General features: G+C 34.8%; 1 protein-coding gene across 2 annotated transcripts in view; it reads right to left on the reverse strand.

Annotated features, from left to right (window-relative positions):
- Positions 1 to 2,327: 2,327 nt before the first annotated feature.
- The window catches only part of LIMS1 (LIM and senescent cell antigen-like domains 1), an 88,722-nt gene continuing 76,343 nt past the window's right edge, over positions 2,328 to 14,706 (reverse strand). For both annotated transcript variants that reach the window (XM_006883826.1, XM_006883825.1), the window contains exons 6-10: positions 11,479 to 11,629; positions 10,695 to 10,787; positions 8,869 to 8,917; positions 6,204 to 6,279; positions 2,328 to 2,540 (exon numbers count right to left, since the gene is read on the reverse strand). In XM_006883826.1, coding sequence (XP_006883888.1) covers positions 2,426 to 2,540; positions 6,204 to 6,279; positions 8,869 to 8,917; positions 10,695 to 10,787; positions 11,479 to 11,629 — 484 coding nt within the window. In that variant the 3' untranslated portion in view covers positions 2,328 to 2,425. The remainder of the gene's footprint in view (positions 2,541 to 6,203; positions 6,280 to 8,868; positions 8,918 to 10,694; positions 10,788 to 11,478; positions 11,630 to 14,706) is intronic.

Below are 14,706 nucleotides of genomic sequence, written 5' to 3' on the forward strand. Positions count from 1 at the left end.
AATGATGAACATTTATTAAGCACCAAGAGTATACTGCAGTTGTTACTATATAAAAACATAATTATTGATATAGTATCCCTGCCATTAAGCTTACAATCTAAAATGAATTTATATTCTTAATTCATAAATGGCTTTTTTTGGCAAATGGTTGAGGCAAGAACCACTTATTTCAGGCGCAGTGTTAATAAGGCTTTGAGCATAGTCCAAAAGATGTTTTAATTGTCCAAAGACATTTCCCCCAATTATGTTAGGCTTACTAGTAAAAGAAACATTTAGAAATAAGACTTGTAAAAAGAATTATTTCAAATTGCTTTATAGGACTTTGAAGGAAAAGATGCTGACTGACTTGAATTCTTCAGCAGCCAGGGCAAGCCTCACACAAAATACTATGAAAGAGATCAAGTACACCTGCCACCCATTTAAAGTTTTTTCTTTCCCACATGTGAGGGCTCTAATGATGCTCCTACTCAGGAAGCAAGTGCTGTATAGACATAAACTATCCTAAAGTATTAGGAGCTAAAGCCAAATTCTGGGTGCTAGTTACAGTTTAAGAGCACCAAGCAAAGGCAGCAGCGAGGCTTCTAACTATGGAAGACGGCTATGTAAGGTACAAAAGCGAAACAGCTGAGTTCAGTTCATGCATCTTGAAAGTGAGTTAGCTCTACAGGTAAAGGCTGGCTTTTCTGCTCCATATTTATGATGTAGAGGTGAATTTGGTAACAAGAACCTACACTATTTTGAGTATATCCATAGTAATAAATACTTTTAAGGTTTTCATTGCTGGTCATATATGAGCTGACAAAGGCACAAGGAAGGGATTTTATTCTTACTGTCAAATGCAAGTATGTTTTAAACTACTGAGCACATACAGTCTTCAAATACATATAATTTTCAATTATATATGATAATCCCTTGAATTCTCAAAGAATACTAAAAAAATAATTTCTTTGGAATCAGAAACTGAATTTACTCTGTAAAGGACATGCACAATTTTTTTAAAAATGCATGCATACAAATATTTTAATGGCAGAGTGATTGCATCCTGAGATTTCTTATGGCAAAACATTATTATAGAATTTTTTTTAAACCAGAAATTTTCCTTTTAGAAGTTTATTTTGGTAGCTTCCCTTATAAATGATAGTACAGCAGCAGCAACATTTTAGAATGTTCATAAAGCTTACTTAGTATAACAAGTTTATTCAGAGTTCCAAAATTTCAGGATGATTTTTATTTAAGTAGAATAATTCACTAATTTTTACTACAATCAACACTTTTAACATCCCTCTTCTAATTTAGCTATTATGCTAAGTAAAATTCAATTAAAATGATATTTCAAATAGAAACTATGCAGCAATTACATATCAATATTATTCTCTGTAATAAGAGGACAGAAATGAATTTCAAAGAAGTTTTTAAAAAATAAAAAGAATTCAATATAATCAGCACTTTGATAAGAATGTGGATTTCCAATATTAGTCAATACCCTTTATTTGGAACCATACCAAACAACCTGAATTCCTGATAAAAATATTGTTTTTCTAAGGCATGGCAAATTTGATTATATATAAAGCATAGTTCTTAATAAAGGCAATGACCAATATACACAATTTCATTTCATTCATGTCTGATTGTAAGTCTACATCTGTGATATTAAACTTAGGAGCATATTTGCTGTAACATGTTAAAAATACTTCATTTTTTCAAATATTGTAAAGTACACTGTATTTTCAAATACTTGAATATAAAATTTTTGCACAAAATTTTAAAAAGGCAAACTATTAATTAGCTGTAACTACTGTTAAGTATTTATATGAAGGAAGAAGTTCATAAGAAAAGCAAAATACAAAACAAAAATAATAATTACTGCATGTAACAAAAATGAAGTAGTTAATATTCTTGTCTCTTGTGTTAGTAATATGTATGTTTATTTGCAGCTGTTAAGTCTCTTAAGCATGCTAAGTTTGTGCAAGATTTGGTTTTTTTTGGTTAGTTATTTTTTTTTCCCCTATTTTCTTCCAACAGGAGTTGGAAGCAATTTTCTTTTGACTTCAAAGGAAAAGAAGAAAAAAAAATATTGTTTTTAATCTGAGTCATGTAAAAGTTGACCTCTTATTTTACCATGCTATATTTACTCTTGTAGACCTTTGCTAATAGTTAACCACAGGGTTCTTGTAATTAAGTACAGTGCAGTGTCTGTGTCAATAAATTGATAGAGATTTATAAGGCAAATCCTGGTCTCAGCTGTTTCAAATATACTATGCAAATATTTTCTATTTTGGGGAAAAAAAGAAGAGATGAAGAAAACCCTTGCAGTCGCCTTCAAAGCTAACTCTTTTGAGATACAATTTCAAATAAAGATGTACTAGTCAAGTAATGTTGGTAATTTCTTATCTTTGCATAGAAGGAAAAAGTCAAACCAAAGCAATTACTTCCTCCCTAAGGTCTCAGCTAGTTTCTTCAATCTTTTTTTCAGTTCCAGTGGAAATTTCTCATAGCACTTCTTACAGACTGGTTTCATGTCAAACTCCACAAACTTATTCCTAAAAAAAAAATTAAAAAATTAGAAATATATTCAACATAAACATTCAAGTAAATGAAGCTAACTTTATTGAATTGAAATGAATAGAATGTGATCTATATTCATGTGAGGGAAAATGTTTCTAATCTTATCACTGTGGTATATATAATTCACAATATAATTTTTAAAAGTTTGTAATTAGAACTATATACATATGCAATAAAAAACATAATACACTCAATGTTAAGAATACAGGAAATCTAATAAAAATGAAATTTAGATAAGGGAAGTCACATTTTAAAATACCATGTGAAGAACCTAAAAAACGGTATTGATTTATAGCAAAAAAAAAAAATCCATTTAAAAATATAAACAAGCCTTTCAATATTTAGGCAAAATAATCAGTATTTTGAATTGCATAGCTGTGGGGTTTTCTTTGCTAATATAAGATGACTTTCGCCAAAAAAGCCCAATAAAAGTATGTTTCTCTTAAATCATATTAAGTTTTTTTGGTTGTTTGACAGAAATGATTGGTTGGAAGAGGTATGAGAACCTTTTTTAACTGCCCCTATAGAATGCAAATGTAACCAAATCATTACTTGTTATTTCAGAACTAATAAGTATAAAAGAAACTACCTCTTCTTTTTTAAAAGCTAGAGGGAATGCATATTATCAATTTACCTGTACAAGAACGTCCAGGAGAAGATGATTTTTTAAATGGCTACCTGACTTGAAACGTATTTGCTATACTTCTAGAATCTAGGGTCTTTAACTCTGAATTTAGTAAATATACTACTTCATGATCTGTTTACCTTCTGTAAAGATATATTCAGTAAACATCTGTTAATCAAGTACATTATTATTTATGGCAAAATGATAAAGTCTGTTGATACAATCTTCATGTATTCTAAAGTATATATATTACATTAGGAGACTATAGACATCAAAATACTTATTAATAATATTGTTAATTCTTACCCCCGCCCATTTTCTACTGTTTTAATGGTGGCAATGATTTAAATGATACTATATTTCAAAAGCTTTGAGAGGGCAGCTTGACTTAATAGTACTAATGAGTTAAACTTTTCTCTCTTAATCTTAGATCAAATGCTACTAAAACTGTTATTTTAAATGAAGGAACTAATTATTATTGTGTTCATAATAATGAAGATTTCCATAAGTTTAACTTTAGTTCATTTTTATCACAGAAAGCATGAAAACCAGAACAGAAAAAAAATAGAGCTCAAAATGTAAACATGAGAGAAAAATCATGCCAGTAATGCCAGTAATTTAACAGAATTTCAGCGATTAAACTGAGATAAAACACTACAAAAACTACAAGATGTAAACACAATGTATATGAATGATTAAAAAAGAACAAAAACAAACACTGAGATGTGAAGAGCTGACTGGTGCTAAGCAAATACTACTGACCATCTTTAGTAAAGATTCTATAGAATAATTCTGATCAAAAGAGGGAAAATGCAAAATAGAATTTCAAATACTCATGAAATCTAGACTTTCTGCAATCATGGATAATCTTCAAACCAAAATATCCCTAGAAGACTTCCAAACCCAAACAGTACAAAAACTCACAACCCTCAAGGGTTGAGCCCAACGCAGAGCCTCCAGCAGGTAAATCAGATGCTGCAAATAACATGGGAGGCGACTGCCTGTCATTCCCCAGAGGAGCAGTAGCTGGTGGACTGAACCACCTGATTTTGGGTTAGCAATGCAATTCCTGCCCCAACTGGACACCAGAGCTCCCTAAACAAAACCATGTTGTTGTTGTTGTTAAATGCCATCGAATCAGCTACGACTCACAGGGACCCGATGAACAATGAACAATGAATTTGATTCTGCTCTATCACATGCCATCCTTACCATCTCGGAAATACTCAAGCCCACCGTCAAAGTTACCGTGTCAATCCATCTCATTGAAGGTCTTTCCCTTCTTTGCTGATCCTCTCTATCTTTCTAAGCATGATGATGTTTTCAAAGACTAACAACATGCCCAAAGTATGTCAGACAACAACACCCTATCGTTGCCTTCACAGAGCACCCTGGCTGCCTTTCCCTACACATACGTGTTTGTCATTTTGGCAGTCCATAGGATATGCAGCACACTTCTCCGACAAACTATCCTATAGTTTAGCTTAATTTAAAGAACTTCTCTATGGTATCAAAGTGGCAAAAGTTATCTTGAAATAGAAGATAAGAACTTTATGGAGGCAGTGAGTTTTTGTTAATGGGGGAGGAACCATTGAGAAGAGGGTAAGAAAGGTTGCACAACTTGAAGAATGTAATCAATGTCACCGAACTGCACATGGAATTTGTGGGTTCTGCTATGTATATTCTTGACAATAACAAAATAAAATCAGCTATGAAAAAATTGAAATGAAAAGAAAGTTTGAAGACTTCAAAAGAATTACTAAACAGTGGCATATCAGCATAATCTTATTATGTATGTGCATTAGATGAATTCTGCGTGGCTATGAAATAAAGCTTGCAGAGGATTTATTAAAAAAGTGTGCAATATGTGCATTTAAAAACAATATCCAGTGACACTTGGAATTTATCAAGTAAATTATTCTAGGCAGAGAAAACGAAGATAAAGATTTTGACGATTTTCTTTTTTGTTATGTGTCATAGAGTCAAGTACAATTCATAGCGATCTTATAAAAAGTAGCTCTGAACCTTGTTCTATGCTGAGCCAGTATCACTATCTCATGACATGCCTGTCCTCACTGCCAAACACTGTGTGTGAATCCATCTCATTCAGGGTCTTCCTCTCCTTTATTTGCTAAAGTTTCCCTTAGTAAATAATAACTTTGAACTTTTTCAACCATCTAGTGAAGTACCACACTGGAATCTTTCTGAACCCAATTATAAAAAGAACAGTATCTGAATTGTACTCTGTACTGAGACTGAAAAAGAAAACCAGAATAATTCTATAGATTAAGGGAAATATGCAAAGCACAAGATGACATAAGCATGGACCTTATTCACTTAAGTTTTACAATTTTAATCATTTTGCGGAAAGACTAACTCACACAAGACAGATATTGTTATTTCAGTATCTGGCAGCAACAAACTCATGCAAAAACAAAGAGAACGAAAACAAAAGCATTCCAAAGAACTAACCAAAGAAGAAAGTAGTGAAAATGATGAAAGAGGGGATAGAAAAGTTTACAAACAGACTGGCTTTTTCTTTTTCTGCTTGTCCTTATCCTTTGCTTCTCTCTCCCGTTTGGCAAGTCGCCTCTTAAATTCTTCTGGCATTTTCTCATAACAGTGTTTGCAGACTGGTTTAAGATCAATTTCAACAAACTTATCCCTTTGAGCAAGACAAAGAAATAGAGGAAAGAACAGGGAATAATTAAAGGAAGTACCTTTCTTTTCAGAAGGCCTGAACAGAAAGAAGAAATAAAACCAGTGATTCTTTTTTAAAAAAAGTTTATGATTATTTATTGGAAGCAGGAGTGACATCCACTTCCTAAACAACATGCCTCCGGAAACTCTGTGAACTTCTGATAAATGTTGATAGTTATAGAAAGGCTTCAGGCCTTTTGTTCATAGGGTCACTATGAGTCGTGCTCGACTCGAAGGCAATCAACAATAATGAGTATTTAATAAAATGTTACCCCAAAGTTTTCAATCTTAGGATTCATACTGCAGTACTTACTTGAGTGTTAATTTAGTGTTGCAAGTAGAACACGCAAAACAGTTCACACACCAGGCCTTATTAAGAGCAGAAACCACTAGGGAAAGACGAAAGAGATTTGGTCACATAGAAATACAATGGCATGGGACATGGAGGGAATACGGAAATTTTCAACTCTAAAATAAAACTAACGTCTATTTCTTATTTGCACAACATTTGGAAGAAATTTTTAAGAGATTATCTAGAAAATGAATAATATAATTAAAAATCTCAGTCCTATCAATTAATCAATCTTATTGAGTCAATCAATTCTACTAATTATTTTTTGTTTGGTTTTTTTTTCCATTTTTTATTAATTTTTAAAAATGCAACATATATCTTTTTTTTTTTTTAATTTTATTATTTTTGTTTGAGTGTACCGTCAAATCAGATCTGACTGGTACAGGAGGAGATTGTCCCTCCTTCCCCGGCAGAGCATCTGGTGGATTCGAACCCTGTGTCTCTGGGATTGTAGTTGCAGCTCCTTACCACTAGGCCACCAGAGCTCCCCTCATGTATCTTTTTTACAGCATATTCCTTCCATTTAATTTTTTTCCTCATTCTTTCATTGTTTCACATTTTCCTCCCTGTACACTTCTCCCCCAATTTGTTTTTCTCTTTGAAAAGAAAAAAAATTTCTTTCATTGTTATACAATCCCCCCGCAAGTCCACAGTCCACTTGACTATGTATTTCTTTTTCTGTAATCTTGTCATGAAAACAGTATCTAATCCTATATTTCTTTTAAACAGTTCTCTCTCTCTCATCTGTCTCAATGCAATATACATTATTTATCCCCTCTTTCCTTAGGTTCCCCCCAACCCTGATGTCAGTCCCATTTTACAACAATGGCATTATGCGATATTATGGCAATATTTGTCCTTTTGTGACTGAGATATGTCCTCCAGGGTCACCAATTTTGTAGAATATTTCATGAGTTCCTTGTTTTTCAATGCACTGTGTGAATATACCACAGTTTCTTTATCCATTCATTTGTTGATGGGCACTTGGGTTGTTTCCAACTCTTTGCTACTGTGAACAAAGCTGCAATAAATAGGGTATGCATGTATCTGCTTGGGTGGCAGATATGGTTTCTTTAGGGTATTCCCAGTAGTGGAATTGATGGGTCAAATGATATTTCTATTTCCAACTTTTTGAGAAAGCACCATACTGCCTTTCCAGAGTGGTTGCACTATTTTACACTCCCACTAACAGTGAAAAAGGGTTTCAGTTTCTCCACAATCTCACCAGCATTTGCTGTTTGCTGCTTGTCGAATATTGCTATTCTTACTGGGGTAAGATGATATCTCATAGTTGTTTTGTTTACTAATTATTTTAAGAGGGTTTTTAAAGTATTAAAAACATATTTAAGAACACTTAATTTATGTCTCTCTTGAGTATAACATTCTACTTAAGGAAGATTATAACCACTTTTTTCAACCTTTCTTTGTGGTTCATTTTTTTTCCTTTGAGTAACCTGTGAGGAATATAATCTGTTTGTACTATGTTTTTCTAACAAAGATTATGATTTCTGAATCCCCTGGATGAGGACAGAACACGTTTAACATGTATTATGTTATTCAGATTAGCTTTTTAAACAGTGTTTGCCTAGCAGTGCACTCCCCATTTATGTTCCTATTACTGTTTGTCTGAAAATGAAATATGAGGTAGGCAGAGAATTTTAAAAAAATCCATGTATTAACCTACTTGCATGTAGGAGCCTTTCCCCCAAAAAACTGACATCAAGAAAGTACCTTCCTTGGGCTCTTCCTTCACTTGGTAACTCATTTTTAGGGCAGAGTTTTCTTTTCAATGGCACAAAATACTTTCTTCTTGAACTAGTCCTTTGGCAAAATGCAGAGGCTGGGTTTCAGAAAGTATTTCCTGAGTTAGGTGATATCTGCTGAGAACTATAAAGCCTGCTGAAAACAGGAATGCTTAAAACGTTGCCAGGAAGTTTCTGGCAGAATTGCGTTAACCACTATTTGCAAATGCAGCTGCTTCCTCTCTGTTGCAGTCAATCAGCCAGGGCCAACGATCACAGGAGAAGAGTGATAAGCACCAGAAAGGCCTGTAAGTAACTGCCAGGTTTCAGCATCTGCAGAGCTAAAATGACTCTTCCTAACTATCACAGAAGATTAAGCTATTCCCAATAAACAATGCTCTACTACAATTTACCATGTTATATACTTTCAGAGACTAGAAACACACGTCTCAAGATCTGTGAAGACACAGTCAGTGGGAATAGTTCTCTCAATTCTTAGTGGTGCTGGTGAGCAGAGGAGACTCAACAGCAGGACAAGAGTTTGAGGAACCACAACTAGAACTCTTACTGCCACAGTCTAGGCTCTCTCATAATCCATGCCTTTGGACACAGGGTAATTATATGAAAGAAATATGGAATCATTTGTGGAATCGAGATTTTGAATTATTGTCTTTGACTGAACCTGAAATGCCCATTATAAACTTAAAGAATTATCATAATGGAGAGCTTCAACTTCCAAGACGTTCTAGTCTCACTACTATAGATTACTTATGAAATATACCAAAGAAAGAGAAAAATAACTGATAATGATGCTATTCCAAAAAATAGCAGTCTTTGTATATTTTCACATTAATCAAGTGTTTTGGTGACAAAACAATACATACCATCACCTTCAATAACACGGTTACAGTGGAAACAAACATCTCCAAACAGCTGGAAATGGAGAAAAAGAAGAATGTTGAGTTTTAGAAAACTGAACATTTAAAATAATTTCAATTCTTTCTCTCACTTAAAAATACAGCTGGCTATCTAAAACCAGAATTTACCATCAATAATGGCAAATCAGTAAAGTTGATTGAATAGTTTTTATCTCTTACAGTGAAAACAAATTTACCTTTCACAATTTCAAAATAACATCTATCCAAAGGATATTCTCAATGTCAAAATACATATAATAATGAGTTACAAACTTTAAAAATATATGAGACCTTGTGAGTTCACGTAGTTAATAAATAATAAGACACAAACTGCTGAGAGTCAAATAAGAGTGGAAAGAATGCAAGAGCTGGAAAATTATCGTTTTGAAACCCTAAGTGTCAAGTCTAGATCACATAAAACTCATCAGTGGTGGCAAATCTAGCAGAGATTTTAATTAGAAGAAATTTGCTTGTTCTTAAAACTGACTGCTCACAGATTGTGGATCAGCTGCAAGGGAGCGAGGATATTCTGTGGGCCTGGTTTCAGAACACCACGATAAAGTGAACACTGTAATAAAATGAATCACACATTTTTATTTTTTGCTGTTGTTTCCCAGTGTATGTAAAAATTATGTTTTCACTATACTCTATCCTATCTCAGGAATGTGGTTCAAATCCACCAGCCGCTCCCTGGGAGAAAGATGGGCAATCGCTTCGTGTGTGCTTTATTTTTTCTGAAAACCCACTAAAGGGCCAACTATGAGTTGCTTCTGAGTCGACTGCCCTTAAAAACAATAGCCTTCAATAGTATTATGAAAGTTTTAATTGTGGTGAGAATTACAAAAACATGATACAGAGACATGAAGGGAGTCCGTTACTAGAAAAATGTTGTCAACAGACTTGCTCCGCATAAAGTTACCACAAAACTTCAATTTGTCAAAAATGCAGTTATCTATGAAGTATATATTTACAGTGGTGCTCAGATAATACATGTTGATTGGATAAAAGATAGATGGATGGCAAGCCTCTAGATGGGTTACATTGAGAACACAGCATCATCTATCTATGCAGCACTGAAGCCTAACTTCAGTGTCGTCATTAAGAAACAGGCAACACCTCGTATAAGAAGTAATTCCATTTTAAAAAGTAAAATGGAGAAAGAATCTATATTCTTCAAACATGTCAATGAAGTAAATGACAGAAATGTCTCAGATTGAAAGTGGCTAAAAGATATGATAGCCACAGACTGACTCCAATATTGGAGCAGAGATGGGGAGAAAAAAAGGAAGAATGTTGTAAGGACATTACTGGGTCAAGCAATAAAGTTGCTATATAAACAACACTGTATACAAGAAAGTACTGTAGTATTGTATCAATATCAATAACTGTAATGTGGTTATATAAAGGGAGTATTCATTCATATTCTTAGAAAACATATACTGAATTACTTGGGGTAAACATCATGATGTAACTTAAGATCAAACGCTTCAGAGAAAAAAGATTACTTGTGTATATAAATATTTGGTCATTTATATGTGTTTTTCTATAGTGTGAGCGCAAGCAAATGATGGGGGCAAATGGAGAATCTAAGTAAAGTAAAAGGTATTCAGTTAGTCTTCATATTTTTTATTTTCAAATAATCTGTGATTTGACATTATTTCCAAATAGAACCTTAGAGCTAGACCTTGACAGACCAATGCACATTTTCTGAGACTTCTTTATAGTTAACTAGGAGCTGAGAGAAACACAAACTTAGCAAAATTTTATCTACTATCGGGTAGTGCAATTGATACCTGGTTATAGTGGGTTTCACAATATGCCAGGCCCTTCCTCTCATAATGGCGATGTCCAAGGAATGGCTTTTCACACTTGGCACAAACAAAATGCTGGAAAGAAATTAGTGTTGGTCATTTCTGAGTTTTCATATTCTATTTCTCTAATGCCGTAAAACCCCAAGATTAAAATATCCTCAGAGGACACATGAAGTCTGGAAGGAGTAATTTCATTTGACCACAGGAATTCCTCTAATATTTGTACAAATAATCTTAATTCTGATATCTGTAAGTCTTTGATAAGCTATTTTGAGACAAAGCATATTAAAAAACCACCCATAAAACAGAAAATAAATATCACAGAAGCATTTATAAGGAAGAGGCTGCAACTGGATGTGGATCGTGACACTTTTTACCTTAATAATAGTTTGAGAACCAAAGCGAGAATCATTTCCTCCCTTAGAGGACCATACTGAAACATTAAAGCAGTATACATTCTCTCTTCTTAATTTTTCTAGAATATGCTTTCCTTTCAAATATCCGTTATTTCACATATTGAGCATCCTAATCTTGTTAGTACCCCGGTTACTCCTGTATCATGCAATTTCTGGGTACTGGACGCAGTTAAGCTACTGTCTATTTTTATTTGAATCCAGCAACTTTTTGGCTAATAGACAGGTGATGGGTCTGGTAATCTGCTTCTCTGTGGAGTAGCTCTACTCTGCACACATGGGGCTGTCTTTAGTAGGATCTCATTTAAGAATAACTAACAATAACGACAGCTCCTACACCATTTATAACGCACCTCCACGTGCCACTGCTTGCCCATGGCATTTACAACTCTTCCTTCAATGGGCCGCCGACAAGCACCGCAGATGGGGACTCCCATTTTGTCGTGGCAGGGCAAGCAGTACAATTCCCCTTTCAGCTCCCGGGCATCCGCAGTCAGCTCCTTCCTGTCCATGAGAAAGATATCCAACTGAATAAAACTACTCAGACAGACAAGCAATTTGGCTACCATATTTTTTTACAAAGCTTTTTTCAAAAATTACTGTAAGAATATTTAGGGAGCTCTGGTGGCCTAGTGGCAAGACGCTACACTGTAATCCCAGAGGTACGCAGTTCAAATCCACCAGATGCTCTGAGGGAGAAGGAGGGGCAATCTCCTCCTGTACCAGTCAGATCTGATTTGACAGTACACGTAAAAAATAATACAATAAAAATAAAAATTATTTTAAAAAAAGAATATTTAATACCCTTTCTTTCCCTGAGAATTAACTAGGGTAACTTGAATCAGTAGACTTGAACGGGTTTTAGAGTCTATTAAAACATTAATATAATAAGATTAAAGAATAACTCAGATATGCACAATCACACTAGTCATACTAATCATTCTCTAGTCACATTATCACGCTGCATTTTTATCCATTATCAGCAAAAAGCGAGGGGAAGCTGTTGCAGTGTTGAGGGCAAAGAGACTGAGCACTTGGACATTAGTTCCATCTTTTGGAGTTAGGTGCCTTACAGTAGATTGTGACTCACAGTGACTTTATGCACAACAGAAGGAAACACTGCCTGGTCCTGAACCATCTTTACCACCACTGTTACACTTGAGCCCATTGTTTCTAACATGATGTCAATCCATCTCATTGAAGGTCTTCTTCTCTTTCACTGACTTTTAACTTTACCAAGTATGATGCCTTTTCCCTAGAAACTGGCCCCTCCTGATAACATGTCGCAAGTCCACGAGACAAAGTCTCCCCTTTTCTGCTTTTCAGGGTTATTCTGGCTTTATTTCTTCCAAGACATATTTGTTCATTCTTCTGGCACTCTATAGTATATTTAATATTCTTGAACAGCATCATAATAAAAAGAGCATCTTCTTCAGTCTTCCTTATTCATTGTCCAGTTTTTGCACGCACATCAAGCAACTGGAAATCACCTAGTTTGGGTTAGGTATACCTTACTTTAATATGGTGATTTTTTTCACTGCTACTTCCACGGGTGTTAAATGTGGATCAAACAAAGACAACAATTTCAATATTTACTACAGTTATCTGGATGTTGCTTATTGGTTAGTTATGAGGATTTCTGTTTTACGTTCAAGTATAAGCCATGCTGAAGACTGCAGTCTGACCTTCAGTGCTTCAAGTTGTGTTTTTCCCTGGCATACAAGGTTGTGTCACCTGCATTTCACAGGCTCTTAGTAAGCCCTCCTCGAATCCTTTCACTTAGCCCAGTTTTGTGGAATATCTGCCCAGCACAGACTGAAAAAGTAAGATTAAAAGATACAACCCTGACACACACCTGTCCTGATTTTAATCCTCTTGTTCTGCCTCTTCACCTATGTACAGGTTCCACATGAACACAAGTGTTTAGACATTCACAATCTTTGGCAATATTATCTACCATTTATTATAAGCAACATAGTCAAATGCCTTTGCACAGTCACTAAAACAATGGGATTTTATTTCTTTTTTTTTTTTTTTTAATTCTCTGCTTCTAACCAGATCTGTCTGCTACTGGTAAATAATATACCTCATTCTACAGCCTGTTCTGAATCCAACTTGAGTTTCTAGCAGTTCCCTGTTGATGTATTACGGCCGCAATTGTTTTCCAGTATCTTGTGTGTGATATAAATCGTATTCTTCATTACTTTCTGTGTTCTATAATATCACTTTTCTTTCCAAGAGTCTGGTAGTTTGGATGCTATTGTCCAAATTTCTCACTGTCATCTCAAGATGACAGTGTTTCCAGGGTTGCATCTGTTTGCTGAAACACCTCCATTAATACTTCGTCAATTCTGGAAGCCTTGTTTTTCAGTGCATCTTGGACTTCTTCCTTCAATCCTGTTGGTTCTTGATCATAAGCTACCTTCTGATATGGATGGACATCAACTAATTTTTTTGGCACAGTGACCGGGTATTTCTTCCATCTTCTTTTGATGCCTGCTATGTCACTCATTAGTTTGCCCATTTGTTATTTTGTTAGGAGCTACTGAATTGGTTTCAATACATACGATCTTACTGTACAAAATAATGAAACAGAGATGGCCCAGATTTGTGCCCTCCTCACAAAGCCTGCTGTGCCTAACTCTCTGTAGCAGCCACTGTTTCAGACCACTTGATGAAAGGTCTTTCTCTTTTTTTTTTCTGATCCTCTACCAAGCATGTGTTCTTAAAAAAAAATCCTGACTTCTTAAATACATGGTGATGCTCACGACAGGCCCCTTCTGCTAACACACTCAAAGGATGTGAGACAAAGCCTCGCCACCCACACTCCTAGGTGTATTATGGCTGCACTTCTTCCAAGGCAGATTTGCTCCTTTGTTCACAGAATCCTATTTTGTAATTTGAGATTTGATTTTTCCCCCCTTTCAGCTTGAGAAATGTAGACCTTCTAGTTTTTCAACTACAAGTCTATAGACATCTCATTATTAATACTTTACTTTGTCTTCTACTACCAGCCTTTGAAATCTGCTACATCATCATTTCTTCCATTTGCCTTAACTATTCTACATTCCAAAGCATGTTTCAAGATCTCTTCCCACATCCAATTTGATCTTTTGTTTTTAAGGACTTTTTGCTGTCTTCTTGTCCTTTCAATAACTATCATTTAAATTGTTACAAGCTCTTAGGAAAAATTATCCTTGTTCTCAGCAGATGCAGCTGTAGTTCAGTTATAAAGTCAGCAACACTTTAAAACTGTTCAGTGAGAAAATATTTTAAAGGCATGTGTGTATGTGTAAATACACACAAAGAGAAAGAGCGGTGGTTGTTATGTGCTGTCAAATCAATCGCCTGTGACTCATAGCAATCCTATGCACAACTGCTCTAAAGCTTGCCCTATCCTGAGCCAGTCTCACTGACTCAGACACACCTACTCCCATTACCCCAGTCACTGCATCAATCCACCGCTCTTTCTCTTTGTGTGTATTTACACATAGACACATGCCTTTAAAATTTTTTCTCACTGAACAGTTTTAAAGTGTTGCTGACTTTATAAATGAACTACAGCATGCATCTGCTGAGAA

This window comes from Elephantulus edwardii, unplaced genomic scaffold, assembly GCF_000299155.1.
Source record: "Elephantulus edwardii isolate Elephantulus edwardi_28Jun2011 unplaced genomic scaffold, EleEdw1.0 scaffold00030, whole genome shotgun sequence".
Taxonomy (NCBI): Eukaryota; Metazoa; Chordata; class Mammalia; order Macroscelidea; family Macroscelididae; genus Elephantulus; species Elephantulus edwardii.